The 16,960-nt window shown below is 57.4% G+C and overlaps 1 protein-coding gene across 4 annotated transcripts in view; it reads right to left on the reverse strand.

The window, feature by feature from the left end:
- Positions 1-16,960, reverse strand: part of LOC123587775 (myelin basic protein) — a 116,339-nt gene that overhangs the window by 52,848 nt on the left and 46,531 nt on the right. For all 4 annotated transcript variants that reach the window (XM_045457779.1, XM_045457778.1, XM_045457777.1 and 1 more), the window contains exon 3: positions 15,096-15,183. In XM_045457779.1, the coding sequence (XP_045313735.1) occupies positions 15,096-15,183 (88 nt within the window). The remainder of the gene's footprint in view (positions 1-15,095; positions 15,184-16,960) is intronic.

Consider the following 16,960-nt stretch of genomic DNA (forward strand, 5'->3'; position numbering starts at 1 on the left):
TTTCAGTAAAGGGCACACGAATATGCTTTTTTTGGGTTTATTTTCTTTTTTGGGAACCATCTCAAGACCGTTTATCACGATCCTATCGTCAGATACCATCCGATGTCATAGGGTGTCCAACTGAAGAAACAGCAAAAATCCCCTAAGTACTTTTGAAGATTTATGTATGAAAATTCTAAATTAGCCACGGGGGTGCTTATGATAACCTACTCTCATGTTTTGTTCCATGAACCTTGACTAGGTTGGTCATTCCGAAAGGAAATTGTAAGCAGAAAGTCAGCGTTTCCACCGCATGGAAGTAAGCTCGTATCTATGCTCTTACGTGGGTGTGTGTTACAAAGGTCTCTACGGGGAATCAGTCCCCTTGAACCAAACGTGACATTCAAACTTTTGATCACAGGGACAGTGTGCTCATTTCCACCAGTCTTGGGTGAATTCTGGGGTCCGGTTCCTGGTCCCTGAGTATCTGAGCCACAGCTGTGTGATGTAACCTGCCAGGTGGCTGTGCAGGCCCCCGGGCACTGAGCGGGTGTCACAGCTCGCTGTCATCACCCAAGGCCAGTGTCCCTCACAGCACAGCAGGGGTGGATTGCAGAGTCACCTCGGCCTGTATGTCCACACGAGTTCAAATGCAGTGCATGAACGGTCGTCGCCTGAAAGTGGTTTACAGGATGTGAAGCTTTTGATCTGCATGAATATCTTGTGTCTTGTAACGGACTGAGCAACGGTCGCGCTGTCACATGAGGGGGCTACGTTCTCCCTCTGCTTTCACGAGGTCCCAGAGTCGAGGGGCAACAAAGGCAGAACACGTCAAGGCCGAGCCATCCACATCTGCCTAAAATACCGTTTTCACAGATGGCACTCACACCTGACGGGCAGAGCCGGGGTCTCACACCACCTCCCCCCTGCTCCCACTGCCTCTCCCTGCTCACACCAGCTCCCCCTGCTCGCACCACCTCCCCCTGCTCGCACCACCTCCCCCTGCTCCCACCACCTCCCCCCCTGCTCGCACCACCTCCCGCTGCTCGCACCACCTCCCCCCTGCTCGCACCACCTCCCCCTTGCTCGCAACACCTCCCCCCCTGCTCGCAACACCTCCCCCTGCTCGCACCACCTCCCCCTGCTCCCACCACCTCCCCCTGCTCCCACCACCTCCCCCCCTGCTCACACCACCTCCCCCTGCTCTCACCACCTCCCCCCTGCTCGCAACACCTCCCCCCTGATCGCAACACCTCCCCCCTGATCGCAACACCTCCCCCTGCTCGCAACACCTCCCCCTGCTCGCACCACCTCCCCCCCTGCTCGCACCACCTCCCCCTGCTCGCACCACCTCCCCCCTGCTCGCACCACCCCCCCCCCTGCTCGCACCACCTCCCCCCCTGCTCACAACACCTCCCCCTGCTCGCACCACCTCCCCCTGCTCGCATCACCTCCCCCCCTGCTCGCACCACCTCCCCCCTGCTCGCAACACCTCCCCCCTGATCGCAACACCTCCCCCTGCTCACACCGCCTCCCCCTGCTCACACCGCCTCCCCCTGATCCCACTGCCTCCCCCCCGCTCGCACCGCCTCCCCCCCGCTAGCACCGCCTCCCCCCCCGCTCACACCGCCTCCCCTCATCCCACCGCCTCCCCCCGATCCCACCACCTCCCCCTGATCCCACCACCTCCCCCCGCTCGCAACACCTCCCCCCTGCTCACAACACCTCACCCCCTGCTCGCAACACCTCCCCCCCTACTCACAACACCTCCCCCCCTGCTCCCACCACCTCCCGCTGCTCCCACCACCTCCCCCTGCTCCCACCACCTCCCCCTGCTCCCACCACCTCCCCCTGTTCCCATCACCTCCCCCCCGCTCACACCGCCTCCCCCCTGCTCACACTGCCTCCCCCCTGCTCCCAGTGCCTCTTCCTGCTCACACCTCCTCCCCCTGCTCACACTGCCTCCCCCTGATCCCACCACCTCCATCTGCTCACATCACCTCCCCCCTGCTCCCACCACCTCTCCCTGCTCCCACCTCCCCCCATGCTCACTCCACATCCTGTTCCTTGGGTGCAGGAAGAGGCACCCATCTTGGAAGATGTGAGCGGCGGGCTTTTAGTCCAGGGAAGTGTCGGCTTAGAGAAGTTACATTGGAAAGCGATCACCCAATGACCACAACAGTTCACGGAGGCAAGAGAAGAAATATCTAGGGTCTCTCCATCCCTGCGCTGCCTGCGCACCGGACATCTTCATGGATCGAGCGAATCAGACACGAAAATGCACTTTTCCAGGGGGCGGTGGACGGTGTTCGACACACACCCAAATGCAAATGGCAGACATCAACATGGAAGCAGAGGCAGACAGCCTGCCCTCTGGAGCTCGGCGTGCAAACAAAATAAAGCCACGGCGGGTAGGCGTCCGCCCGAGACTGCAAACACCTCTAACCACCGAGGCCGTAAACAGCAGCGGGGCTCACACGAGGCAGGATGAAGAGGCAGCCCACACACCCACCAGCCGGGAGGGACCGACAGCACAGGGGCCGTCCCCAAGGAGCGAAGCCCAAGACACCCCGCCACATGGACAGACCTGCAAAGCGCTGAGCGAAATGACAGAAGTGTGCAGATCCAGACAGAATGTGGATTAGCGGTTCGGGGACTGAAGGTGGCAGAGGGGGCGGAGAACCGCCATCGGTGCGTGTGGTCTCTGGGACACAAGAAGCTTCTGGATTCGGTGATGGTGAGCACCGCCCATCTCCGTGAACTCGATGGGCTAGAAATCGCATCTCAATAAAGCCGCAAACAATGAAAGCGATGGCTGAGGTTACTTCACTCGCGTTGCTTTACTACAACTTTTCAACAAAACAGAAGAGACACCAGAACAAAAAAGGGGATGCGTTCAGATTTTCCACGCAATTGAAAGAAGCCAAACCATGTTGAGTATTTAATTCCTAATGCCAGCGAGCGCACTGATGATGATGTATCTAGGCGATAAAATAATTAGGTCTATTACTCGTCAGGAGCAGATTCTGAGCAAAACTTACAATCACAGGATTACTGAAAACCACTGCAGAGACAGAAATGTAACGATCTTCTGTATTGTGGCCTCCGCACAGGACCGCCATGCCGGTAAGAAGGATGCTGTGGGCTGAGAATCAAAGATCTTAGTGTAACAGGTGTCTCTCTGGCTTTGTCTCCACTGGAAAGCACACTCCTGCTCAAATCCCCTCCCGGGGCTCACGCACTCAACAAGACGAGAAGTGGTCCCAATGGCTAGTACCCTTAGCTTGCAGGAGTGCTGTCCCCTGAGGATGACACAGGCAGGGACCGGACCCCCGGCTGAGAAGGAGGCTGTGGAACAAAGAGGCGCCAGGATGGCCCATGGGGGGGGGGGGAAGGTAGGAAAAGTAAATGTCGTCCTTACGAGGTTGGCGTGTCAGGCCCGTTACTGACTTCACTCCCCCCAAATTGCCGCTATTATAGGCTCTTTTTTACCGATGTCAACAGCGAGGCCCAACGAGGTCAAAACAGAAAACACGCACTTATTAAGCAAGAGGCGGGATTTGAACCCCATTCAAAAGCAATCTCCAGGCGGGCAGGGTCCCAGCTGTTTTGTTCAGTGCTGTACCTCTGCACTCAGACGCGGCCTGGGGCGAAAGCGTTGCACGATAAAGATCAGTGGGACAAGTGATTCCTATTTCAAATAAGAAGACAACCTTCGCGGGATGCAGTAGGCGATATGGGCCGTGTGGTGAGAGCATCGTAGCCCGGCCCCCGTTTAAATCTGAGCAAAGAAAACATTGTTCTATTTTCTGTCTTTGAAGTTCCTGCAAGTGTAGGGTCCAAGCCACGTGGGGAGCTCCAGGGGGACCTGGACGTGATGCCCGGTGGTTTGAACATCCTCACTTTGGGAAGCCAGGCCTCAGGTGTGCAGGGAAGGGGGAGCGCTGTTGTCCAGCCCCGCCCCGACCGACCACGGTCTCTGCTCACACGCAGGTGTGCTACGTGCACACCACTGGGTGCCCCCTGATGACCCTCGACTCCCTGCGGGAAGCCCACCCCTGCAGCCACAGGCACAGGCGCCGTTTCAGGTTTCTCGGAGTGCGGACGTTGTCACTGCCGAGGCCCTGAACCCGGTGACGGCAGCAATGACAGAAGCCACACGCTTTCCGCGAGCAATTCCATTCCCGCATTCTTGTCCTCTCTTGACTCCGAGAAGCTGCGTGTCCCCGGAGCACCGCGGCTCCACGGAAGTGTCTGGAAACCTGGGAGCTGCTGACTCATCGGGACGATCTGGCAGTGAGCCCTCCCCTTCTGGCTCGTGGATCTGGCCGAGGACAGACATGGTTGCAAAAATAAGGACTTGAAGACTCACATAGTCTGTTACCGTTTTCGAAGATAAACTAGGGTTCTGAAACGCGAAGATGGTGTTCTATTTATACTTTAAATGTCAAACTGTGTATTTCCCCCTTCGTGAGCTTTGTGGGAGCCGGCCGCCAGCTACCGAGTCACTGTGCACTCGATGACGGGGCCCCAGCTCTACACACACCGCGTGGCCGCTGCCGAGCGCAAGTTCCGTGAATGGCTTAGAAACGACAGCCTTTGAAGGACTCATACCGGTTTGTACAGTACTTCTAAGGCACATCTCTGAGCGCACCAGCCGGCCGCCGATCGTCCCGGGCACGCGAACTTGGAAAGAACGTTTCCTGGAATCCAAGGAGCGTGTGCAGAAGACAGGCCGTGATCCTGACGTCTCCGCCCCTGGGGCTCCCGCCCTGCCCGAGGGCCAAGGTGTCCACACTTTCTCTTTGTCCTCCTGTGGCCCCCTCCCCCCCAGCTGGCTCCCCACCCCCCACAGGATCTCAGGCCTTTATTTCTCTAACTCAGTTGGAATGACAGTGAGAGCAAAAATGGCTCAGGGGACCAGACAGCATCCCCTGAAGGATGAGGCCGATTCCTCCGTACTGGAAAAGCCGGAACCACAACCCGCTGCTCAGGAGGGAAATGCCCAAGGGACCCCCCAAGTCCTGCGGGATAAACATCCTGCCCCTCTGTTCCCAAGAAAAACAGCCCCGGTGACTACCGTGCTCCGAGCAGCAGCCCTGAGAGCACAGGCTTCCTGATCCTACTGAAGCCCTTTAGTTATCCGTCCAGGCAAGCCACCGCCTACAGGGAGGCCCCCAGGAAGCCCTCTGTCAGCACACTCCGCCGCATAGCTGGAGCGGCGCTCGCTCCTTGTGCGCGGAGCCTCGCGGTCCACACGGCTGCCCCCGTGCCTGCAGACAGGCGCACCTCCACCCTCGGGCCTCTGACCCAGCTTGGGGTCACGGGAGACCCCCTTACTGTGTGTGTGAGGGCGAGCACACGTGTCCATGCACGTGTGAGTGCGTGTCTGTGCACGTGTGCGAGGACGTGTAAGGGTGAGCGTGTCTCTGCACGCGTGGGCGAGTGTGAGCGTGTCAGCGCATGCGTGGGCGAGCGTGAGCACAGATTCCACTCCGCTGTGGCAGGTGCCGCACAGGTCGGCAGAATGATGGACAAATCTTGTCCTGAGGCCCCGAGATGACCCGGAATCCGAGGAGCGAGCGTTGTGAGGACCTTACAGAGCGTTGCCGTCTGGAGACAAGTGCCCCATCCCCTTGTCCCTCCATGTGTGGCACGCATGGAGTGCCGAAGGGTCACATTCCGGTTACGGGACCACTGGTTACAACACATGCTCATGGTGTCTTTGGTTCTTAAGAAAGACTCCGAGAAAAAGAAACTGAACAGTAAGACGTCATTTTTTGAAGTCACTGAAATACGAAAGTTTCAGCTAGAGGCAGAGGTAAGACCCCCCCCCCCCCCACCCGGCGTTAGAGAGACAGGGAGGAAGGTAGGGGTCCCTTCCTGTACACATTTGATATAATCTGGAAAGTCCTGAAATAAAAACGGCCCGGATACACAAAGTCTACCTAATGAAACATCCCAGTTAGAATGTGCACGAACTGCATCCATTTACCTGGATTTCACCTGCTGGCGACATGATGTGTCTCCAGCCGCCTCTGACCCCCTGAACACGGGCATCTCCAGCCGCCTCTGACCCCCCGAACGTCACCGTCTCCGCCTCTGACCCCCCGAACGTCACCGTCTCCAGCTGCCTCTGACCCCCCGAACGAGAACATCAAATTTGCTGGCACTGTGCTGTGTTCATCGTCTAGATTAGAAACCCGCCTGTCACCATCATCACAGCTGTCCCCTATCACACAGACGTGGGACTGTTTCTTGGGATCTGGAGCCTGGTGACATTCCACACAGCAGGAAGTCTGGGTGAAGCAAGGACCCGACTTTCACCCGTCAGTTGCCGTGAGCTAGGAGGCTGTGGCCACTGGGCCCGCGCGTGCGGGAGGGACAGGGAGGCGTAAGGACCACGGACAGCTTCCTAGGAAGTGACACATCACAGCTCTGAGGGGAGAACCAGTCAGAATGCACCTGCAGAGCACGACTCAGTCGCCAGTGGTGTGGACAGGAGAGGGGTCAGTCCGTGTGCTGGGGAAGGACAGCTGTGACGCCCCGTGTCCGGCCCGCAGTGCCGCTAAACTGGGGCGTAGCATGGTGTTTTGCTTTCCTTTTAAAGACTTCCTTCCTTCAGTTAAAAACCATCCAGGGTAACGCTCTCGGCGGAAGTGAGGACACGGGCAGGCTCGCCCCGGAGAGGGTTCACTGTAGAAACACACAGGTCCCTCCCGCAGCGGGCAGAGGGGGCGTGAGCACTGCTCTGCCCGCGGGCTGGTCCCCGGCCCCCCTGGACGCGTTCTTGGCGGCCGAGGCGTCAGGAGGACACGGTCCACAGCCGCACGGCAGCTCCTGAGTTCACCCCGCGAGTGAGTCCGGGCTGGGTGTGCGGAGGAAGCGAGAAATGTAACTTTTACTGGGGGAGCCACACGCGGGTGCTTTCAAACTGGGGGCCTGAGACCCACGAGCACAGCAGCGGGGCAGATGAAGGGATCCATAGACAGAGGCCCGGAGGATTCTGAGTCCCCGGGTCTCAGGCTGGGACACGGTGCTGTCCACTGGCCACAGCCCATCACAGATGCTATTTGTGCCTTTGTAAGGTCTGTGTTCCCTCTTTGTTCTGGAAGTCTTTCAGTTGTCCTATTGTGGCTCTGATGGCCTCGAGTGACTCTTAGCCACCCATTTTATGGCGAAGGCCACGCCAGTGGGGGCAAGTGCACAGGGCAGCCACCATCAGGCCTCTGCGACTCCGGACGCCCAGCAAGCTCGCGGTGCTCCCGAGAGTCGTTCCTTCCGCAGTGAGCCTCCACGGGTGCAGCGTGGCCTGGGCTTGGACCTTGCGACGCTCGCGGCCACCTCCCAGCCTCCTTCTGGACCCAGTACCCCCTCCCTCCTCACCTGACCTCACCAGGGGAGATGCTGGGGGAGGTGTTGGGAAGGTGTGCTAGCCCGGGCCTGCTTTGGAGAAACCTCCCTCAGCTCTCTTTACAAGGTGAAACACGGGTTCTGTCTCCCAACGTAGAAGGCCGTGAAGAAGCCGCCAACGCTGGCCTCTGCTGGGGCAGGTCAGTGGCGAGGACAGTAGGGCCTGCCATGACTGCGAGGAGACGCCCCACTCGGTGCCCCACACCCTTGTCTGCAGGGGCTCCTTGCTGTCACCGGGGGCAGCCTCGGGGCACCAGAAGGTGGGACCGAGCTGCTCAGCTGGGGGCCGCCGCTCCCCACAGGGCCGCGTGGCCAGGGTTTCACCATTATGCGGAATTTCTGCGGAACAGGTCGACCAGCAAGCCCCAAAACTACAAACCGAGTCTGTGGACCTGTCCTCACGAAAGCACTGGGATGAAGGCAGTCTTGGCATCTGCCAGTTTCAAAGGACCAAAGCCACTCCCCGAGTTTCAGAGATAACTTTGTCAGTGAAGCACAGTTGTGCACACGAGTGTGCATGCAAGTGGCCAACACGCATGCACATGCACACACGTGTTGACGTGCGGCGCTTATGCACACACGCACGCACATGCATGTTCTGATGCATAACACGCATGCACACATGCACACGCGTGTTCTGACGCCCGACGCTTATGCACACGAGGCGAGCTTCTCGCAAGGGCAAAGCTCAGGTTGAGGACGTGCAGTCCGGGTGGCCTGGATCTTGGAACAGAGCAGTTTGCGGAAGAGGGGGCAGCGGGCTGGGGCGGTGTCCCTCGGATCACCGCGTTATCTCCAGGTGAGGACTCAGCCACATGGGGCTGGCCCTCCACGAGGGCACGGACGCCCCTGCGTCTGCCACATGGACTCACCTTCCACAGGTGGCGGGGAGGCCGACAACACACGTGGGCGTGGGGAGCCCAACCCCAGACAGCAGGGGGCAGTGTCCCCCTGTCCCGGCCAGACGGGGCCACACGACGGGCTTGTGTGCCGGGGCCGCGTGACTCCTTCTGGCCCGGGGAGTGTCGGCGGAAGGGATGAACCCTGTCTCCCTGACGATTAGCCACCCCCGGCTCCCCAGGCCCCAGGGGAAGCAGCCGGGGCCTCTGAGTTGCTGCTGAGAGGACAGCTGCCTGACCTTGCCGGGCTGTGACACAGTAAAGCCGTGTCACGGAGCTCTGAGATTTTGGTGTCTGCAGGGTCCCAATGCAGCTGTCTTCTCAGGAGGCGGGTCAGAGGAGTCCTCGCTCTGCAGGGGACGTGGGGGTGCAGACTGGAAGGTGGGAAGCTTGCCTCCAGATGTCTGGGGAAGGAGGGCACAGAGGGAGGGCACAGCCTGTGCAAAGGCCCCGCGCTCAGGAGCAGAGAGCAGGTGGGTGAGGGAGGCAGGGCCGTGCAGGAGGTTCAGTCGGAGGCCCCCCGGGCCCACTGGGAGCCGCAGACTGTGAGGAGGGTGGCGGGCTCTGAACAGGGAGGGGCGTGAGGGCGGGGCCTGGCTGGAAGCAGGAGCCAGGTGGGGCTCCCAGAACCACCTGGGTGAGTGCCGACGGTGGCTTGGACCGCAGTGACGGACAGGCGGGAGCTAGACAAGCCTGTGAGGGTCCCGGGGGCGTTAGAGCCGGGCGCTGTCGGCAGAGGCGCACCGGCCACACTGCTATCCGAGCGGCAGAGGACAGGGAGGCCCAGAGTCCGGCCAGAACTGGTGCGTGGTCACCAGGCACTGGCCGCCATTCCGTCCTGCTCGCCCACTACCTTCCTCAGGCGTCCCTGTCTCCGGGAAGACAGCGCACACACCTCCACGCACCTACGTGCAAACACTGCCCACCCAAGGGTCACACGGCATACCGACTATCGAAGGCGTGATGCATTTCGTTAGGGAGGCCAGACACTCGGGGGCAGCTGCACCCTGGTGGAGACGCTGGGTGGCGGTCCTCCCTGGTGAGCTCCACCCAGCGTGGCTCCTCTCGGACGCCCTGGACTCGTCACGACAGCCCAGGGCTCGGCCGTTAGGGCGTCAGCAGGCGCCTGAGGCCGCAGGTCCTGCCCAGAGGTCTGCGGGCCAGAGTCCTAGATAGGTGGCCAAGCCATGTGTCCAGCAGCTGGTGCTGGGGGCTGGCGAGTAGAAGCAGACGTCCCAGGGGGCCTGAGCGCCCACAGTCACTGCGGATGCCTCTGCGCTCTGCCCCACTCCCCACCCCCCCGAGAGCATCGTGGCTGGAAATAGGTAAGCTCGGGGAGCGGGGAGTTGACTTTGCTGGGGAGGGGGGCAAGGGGCGGCCTGGGAGCTGCCAGGATGCAGCAAAGCTTCACAGGTGTCCATGGGTCTAAGAGACACAAGTACCATCACAGTCACCCAAATGCACAGACTAATACGTATTACGTTGTCTCACTGTTTTTGACGTATCTGTCAAATAGAAACAGAAGCGGCCTCTGTTCTCCCCAGGCCCCCCGGGGCTAAGCCATTGTGCCCTCCGTGGGGCTCAGAGCAGGGCCAGGAGCCACAGTCTTGTCCTTGTGGCCTTTGAGCCTCTAACCGTCCTGGCAGTCAGGCCCTCGTCTCTACAACGAGGGGTCAGACAAGACGATTTCCAATGTTCCTTCAAGTTCTCGACTCGTGGTTTTGACTCTACGGTTTATATCTGCCCCCAAAGACACACTCAGGACTGATTCTGTCCCTGGTGCGCATACGAGTAAGAGGGCTCAGGCAGCCATTGAGCCACAGGTAGCAACAAAAGCCAGCAGCCGGCGTTCCAAGAGCGGGTGGTGCAACAGCCGTTCTCGGAGGGCACCGAGGACCGCCCCAGACAGACAGTTAACGAGGGGTCCCCAGGAAGGCACAGAGCTATTACTGAGCTGACCCAGAACCCTCTATCAGTAAGGACTACAATCTACTAGTTTTCTAGCTTAATCTACGAATCAGGATCGATTCAACGCAAAGATTCCTCGACAAAGCATCTCGAAGAGCTTTGCTCATGGAAAGGCCTTGGAAACCACAAAAAGCAACGATTGTTTTAACGCTACGTGAAAGCACTCAGGGAACGTATCTTTCTGTCTGCGGCACAGCATTCCTCCTCCTGGTCCTGCTCTTACCGACGCTCCCCACCAGGAGGGGCACCCCCCCCCCCCGCCCCGGTCCCTGGAGGCATGTGAGGGGGTCACGCGGGAGACCCACAAGGCGAGGTCACCAGGAGGAAGTGTGCATCACACCGAGCGCCCGGGCACGAGGAAGCTCGTTACCCAGTTTATTTCAATTTGCCTGTGCAACTAACCAGTGTGTTCGCCGGACAAGAACCCCAGGGTTGTTGACGACCGCAGGGTTATCTGAGACAACAACTTAAACAGGAGGGAAATTCTTACAGCTGGCTCAACAGAGCTGCGCATCCTTTGAGGAAAGCAAGGAGCCTTGGTTCTGCCGGTAGGGCTGACGGTCCCGGTGGGAGACGGGAGCATCAGACACATGCACGTGCTACGGGTACTTCTGCTGTCCCCCCTGCCTGCCTGAGGGGGGGGGAACCAAGACACAAGATGAACACACGGGTAGAGATCGCACAGCTAACAGGTGGTGCGGCCGCATTTCCTCCCACGTTAACGGGAGAAATTTAAAAAAAACCAAACGGACTGGGTCTCACTTTCCATTTGGGCATCTGGGAATCTCCGGGTTCAATGAGAAGTCCAGCTAGGAGCAACTGCTGTAGGGCAGACCCATGGTCTTACTTTAGTCGACCTCCACTCTGCGCTTTTTATATTGTATCGTTTCCTGGTGCGTGAGCCAACTCAAGCTTTGTGGCATGAAGATACACAAATACACACACACGTATCTATACTTCAGATATGTGTATACACTTCAGTGTTTCTAGTAGGACTACTTTTTGGCTTCGCCTTAAACGTGGCTCATTGTATCTCCATCATTTGAGCACCAATGTGGTGGTGGGTCTGCACAGGGGTCCGCACTCCGCCACGCGAGGGGTCCTGCAGGTGATGTTCTCGGGACCCCGACACGCTGCACAGGTGCGTGCGAATCTCTCTGGCGTGCTGGGGCCGCATCGCTTCTGCTTGGACTTTTGAGATGCGGGTCGCGTCCGGAAGGAACCACGGTTGTCTGGGAAGAGCAGGGGTGCCCTCTTTTGGGGATTTTGCTCCTTTGTCACTATAACTGAGGGAGACCCAAGGCGTCTGCTCGTGGCAACTGCATTGTTCCAGCCCGTGTTTCAGTCCTGGGGCTGGTGAACTCTGGAGGGAGGGGTGGAGGTACGTGTTCCTTGCTGACTGGGCTTCAGATGACAAGGACCACGTATGACATGTGTGGGTGTGTGGTTCAAAAAAAGCTCAAAAACAGGCCTACCACAAAACAACCTGGTTCCCCAAAGCTCAGACAACACAGGGTTCCCTAGGCTACCGTGTTTCCTTCCTCTTCGGGTAACTAGGCAAACAGTCCTGAAGTATAACCACACACTGTCATAAAACAACACTACGGAAAGGGATTTATACGTGTGCTCTGATGAGTGATTTACTTAGGTCAACAGCAATCCTTCATTCGGATTTTCCCTTGAAATGGAAAAGTCCATACAAATCTTTGGTGCATCGCTGTGTCGATGACCAGCCGTGGCCTTCCCAGAGGTGGGGGCTAACTGTGCCCTTGGTGATTCCGAGTGTGCGGCGTGCAGGTCGGCAGCTTAGGGCACCTGCACCACGGTCAACGCAAACCTCTCTCGGCCCCTCTAGTCCCGTCCTCCATGCGGGGCTCCTACCGGCCGCGGCACGACAGTCTTTTGTCCTGACATTCGCAGAGACCTCGAGTACATCCTGCAGGAGCGTGTCAGGGAAGGGATAAGGACCATTCTTCTGACACGCGGACAACACGATCGTTAGGAGCCTGGAGATTACCGCTAAACGGGTGCCGCTGACTCAGGGCTCACGGAGCATCTCGAAAGCAGGGCTTTTTATCGTACTTGGGAAACTTCTGCACTTTTTATCGTACTTTCCAGTCAGGAAAAGTGGGAGACGGCTGCCGATTTCATTTGGAGTGACACGTGTACAACACTTTGTAATTCATTTAAAATTTTTTTTAATGCTTATTTATTTTTGAGACAGAGAGAGAGAGAGAGCACACGTGAGCAAGTGGGGGAGGGGCAGAGAGAGGGAGACCCAGACTCTGAAGAGGCTCCAGGCTCTGAGCTGTCAGCACAGAGCCTGAGGCAGGGCTTGAACTCACAAACCGTGAGATCATGACCTGAGCCGAAGTCGGACGCTTTCCGGGTGCCCCGGACACTTTGTAATTTAGAATGAGTTCTCGTATGTATTTCCTGAGATTATACAGTCAAGACGGGGAGCCAAGATCACGTTTGCTTCTCTTTTCCCTGTCACTCTGCCCCTCCAGCCTGGGGTTCCTTTGCATTTCAGGAAAGCGCTAGGACGGGTTACGGGTGGGAGACTCTCGTAAGTCGAAAGCAGGGGCCCAGCCGCTCTGCGGGGCCACCTTGTCTGTGTCTTCAGGCTTGCTGAGCACAGAACAGTGGGAGCCAGCAGGCCCCTGGGCCGTCCTTACTCAAGGTCACAGGGCGGGCTCCTCGCGCTTCCCTCTGCGGTGACTCAGCCTGGGTCCAGTGTGAGCCGCGCGTGCCGAGGTGATGATTCGGGAGCTGCTTCCTGACCACGTGAGGGTGGCTGTCGACCCCACATCCGTAAGCATCTCCAGGGCTCTAGGCCCCAGAAGTCACGGTAAACACAAGAGGCGGAGGGGGCCTGTGTCAGTATTCTTCCCACCGGGAGACAAATCTAAGTTTGTCACATGACTGAAACGGCAGCATCTCTGCTGGTTTTCACCGTCACCTGTAGGCAGCCATTGTCCAAAGTGTCCCTCTGGGACCACTGTCCAAAGTGTCTCTCTGGGACCACTGTCCAAAGTGGTTTCAGAACCACTGTTCTGAAAACAACCAGGGGAACAATGAGGAATGTGGTGGTTGCTTTAAAGATAAATAAGCTTCGGGGAGCCTGGGTGGCTCAGTTGAGGGTCCGACTCTTGGTGTTGGCTCAGGTGATGATCTCACAGTTCGTGGTTTCGAGCCCCATGTTGGGTTCTGTGCTGACAGCGTGGAGCCTGCTTGGAATTCTGTCTCTCCCTCCCTCTCTCTGCCCCTCCCCCCACCACTCTGTCTCTCTCAAAAATAAGTAAATAAACTTTAAAAAATAAAAACAAGTAAGCTTAGCCAAATCATTCCAAAAGGTATTCTTATCATATAGAAAGCTTAAATTTGGACATTTTTATTTTGTCGTTTTCTTTTACGTGTGTATATACATATGCAGTTGGAATATAGGAGGAGAGAGAGAGTCGAGAGAGACCTTTGTGTTAGAGGTTCAGAGACGGACTTATTCTCGAAATCATCGACGCTCGGACATTCCCTTCAAATCTGCAGACTGCCTTCCCTCTGCATTCAGAACACCTGTGGGGGGCGCCTCGCTCGAGAGCTGCCTCTAAGGCCTGGAGACCCCACCTGGGAGGCAGCGGACTATGCCCCTCCGCCCGATTCCCGTGAAAATCGACGCGCAACACGTCCAACCAGGCGGGTATTGATTCCTGTGGCAGCATCTGACTGGTTTCCGTTAAACGAATCCTCCTGGTTTTCCGTCTCTGGGCCTCTGGGTTGTGCCGGTTTTCATTACAGTTTAAGACACCGAGGAAATGGGCAGTGGGACTTGTGTAATCACGAGCACTTAGGGCAGGATCACAGGAACAGAAGGAACAGATTTTTGAAAAAGAACAAGCAAATCAGGAACCAAAAAATTGGGGTGGCTTTTCCTGCCCGAGAATCAAACGACAAAGAAGCCGTTTCCGTAAGTAAGCAGCGGCCAGGCCAGGGAACGTGGCGAGAGGCTGTCGGCCGGGAGCGCCATGATGTGCAGGTGCAGGGGGCGCTTACTTCTGTAGCCAGAAAACCGCTCTCCTCCCCTCCCCTCTACCCTGCGCCCTCAGGGTCCTGGCCGGTCCCCTGCTGCCCCCTTGTCCCCACCTCTTTGGGAATTCTTGGAGGAGAGAACACAGTAAGGCGCGTGCACAGATCTGCCTGGCCGTGTGACCTTGGGGGCATCACCGAGCATCGTGGTCACGTGGGAAAGGGGAGTTTTTTCCACGTAAAATCAGATGAGAACTCGTTTATTCTCAGGGCGGGGGGTGGGCACAGAAATGGAAATGAACAACGTATATAACGGCGACGTGTGTCAGCTGGGCTCCACAAAATGTACACTTTTATAGAAAACGGTTATTTTCCAACGCCTCCTGAGTCATTCCTTGTGGTTGAACTCTCTGGGCTTTGGGACCGTTTCACTTCCCTGTTAGATATTTTTCACCGGCACCGTTCCCCCCAATTGGGGTTTTTCCACCCCCAATTGGTCAAACAGATGATGAGAGAAATATTGTATGGTGGGGATACACGTGGGAAGTCTCTGGCCTCTGTGTCCAGACAGGCACACAACACAAGAACCCGAATGGGACGGGCCCCCAGGGCGGTCACGTTGTTGGGGAGAAGAGACAGCAGGTGGCTAATGAAGGGGACTTACCTCCACGTTTCTAGGGGGTCTGCAGTTTTAATACTGAGAACAGAGCCGTGGATTACTCATGCAACGATAAAATGAAAACCATCCCTCAATGAGTGCACGTGCACACAGATGTCACACGAAGCCACGTCTACAAGTTCCGTGTCACCTACCGAACACGTCACTGTCTTCCGAGGCCTCCCGGGAAAGGTAGTGGGGGTTCCTCCTCTTGCTAGATTCTCCGGTGCTCGTGTCTGCATCCTGGGAACAAAACAAAACAGACATCTTTGTTAAGATGCAGTGTTTCACCTGGGTGCTTGGGGGGCTCAGTGGGTTAAGCATCTGACTTCAGCTCAGGTCGCGATCTCATGGCTAGAGAGTTCGAGCCCCGCTTCGGGCTGTGCCGACAGCTCAGAGCCTGGAGCCTGCTGCGGATTCCGTGTCTCCCTCTCTCTCTGCTCCTCCCCCGCTCGTGCTCTGTCTCTCTCAAAAATAAAAATAAATAAACGTTAAAAAAAAAAAAAAAGATGCAGCGTTCTATCAACAAGCTAGTTGTAATACACTTTTCTTCTTGTAAACTTTGTGGCAAGATAATTAGCTCAGGGTGGGTTTTCTGCGGAGGATTCTGGATTCCGGCCTGTTTTCTCTGCCTGGGCTTGCAAGCATTCTCTTGTTCCAGGGGATAGATTTTCACACAAAGGAAATTGCATATCACCTCGGATAAAATAAATCAGCTACACATCACGGCCTGCGCTCCGGAAGCCGGCCCAGGGGCTGTCTGGGTTGCTGGAAAGGATGGATGCCAAACCTGACTTTCTTGAATTCCAACTCTGGCCTCCTGGAAGCCAGGCAGGGCAACCTTGGTGGGAGGCCGGGCAGAGACCTCCCCTCTGCTCCTTCCTGGGGCCCTAACGGCTGCACCAGAGTGCACATTCTTTCTGACTTTAAGATTTTAAGGGCATAGAGTAGATGTGGTTTAGCTTCTGTTCTTTGCAGTCAGTCGGGAATGCTCGCATAGACGCCCCTGCAAAGGACCCTGACAAGCACAGCGGGAGGGCCTGCTCTCCCCTCCCCGCCACATCTCCCCCTGCCCCACCGCCCCTGGCAGGGGCGCCCGGCCTTTCCAGCTTGTCCTGTGCTCCTTTAGAAGAGCCTCTGCACGGCGCCCGGCGCGGCCTGACCTGCCTCTGCGGCCAGAGCACGCGCCCCGACCTGAGCCACTGCCACGAAGGCCACCACTGCCGGTGACCGTTCACCTGGTTTGCACTTTTCCCGGTTACGAGCAGCGCCCGTGAGCTGGGGTTGCTGACTCACGGGACACAAGCCCAGGGTTCGTTCCCGGACTCTGCCCCCGCGGCTCGAGGCTCCCGCAGCCGCACTCCGGCCTCCACCCTTGTTCTGTATCACTTTGTCCCAGGCCGCTCTCATTTCCTGAGGTTCCAGCTAGGACTTTTTCCTATTTTACGTTCTTCTCCTTGTAAAGAGAGGAGAAACAGTGACCAGGGCAGTGGGCTCCAGAGCCATACTGCCTGGGTGTATACTCTGGCTTGGCTCTTATTTACTGGCTGTGTGACCTGGGACAAGTCACTTAACCTCTCTGGGCTTCAGTTTCCTTTTCTATAAAAGAGAGGAAATACTGATATTGCTTATCGTGCTGGTAGTCGGGGTTAATAAAGTTAATATTTGTTAGTGTTTTCAACACACCTGGCGCACAGAAACTGTACAATGAGTGTTTGTTAAATAAAAGGGAAACTCTGAAAAAAAAAAAAAGGTGACCACCCTCCCCTCTGTCTCAGCTCTGGCTCTTGGCTGCCCCTCCCCCAGCTCTGTTCCCAAGCTTTGTCTTACAGCCGGTGGGCCTCACCTGCCCCGCTTTCCCCCCTCCACTTCTCCCATGCTCTGGCAGATCTCTGGGGGGGCCTAGAGAGCGGGCACGTGGCCCCGAGGCTGGGCACCAGCCCTGCAGAAGCTTCCGGGGCCGGCTGGACCGGCGTCACCTCCGGGCACTGCCCGCAGTGTGCTCCCCCTGGGCCAGGTG

Source organism: Leopardus geoffroyi, chromosome D3 (assembly GCF_018350155.1).
Source record: "Leopardus geoffroyi isolate Oge1 chromosome D3, O.geoffroyi_Oge1_pat1.0, whole genome shotgun sequence".
Taxonomy (NCBI): Eukaryota; Metazoa; Chordata; class Mammalia; order Carnivora; family Felidae; genus Leopardus; species Leopardus geoffroyi.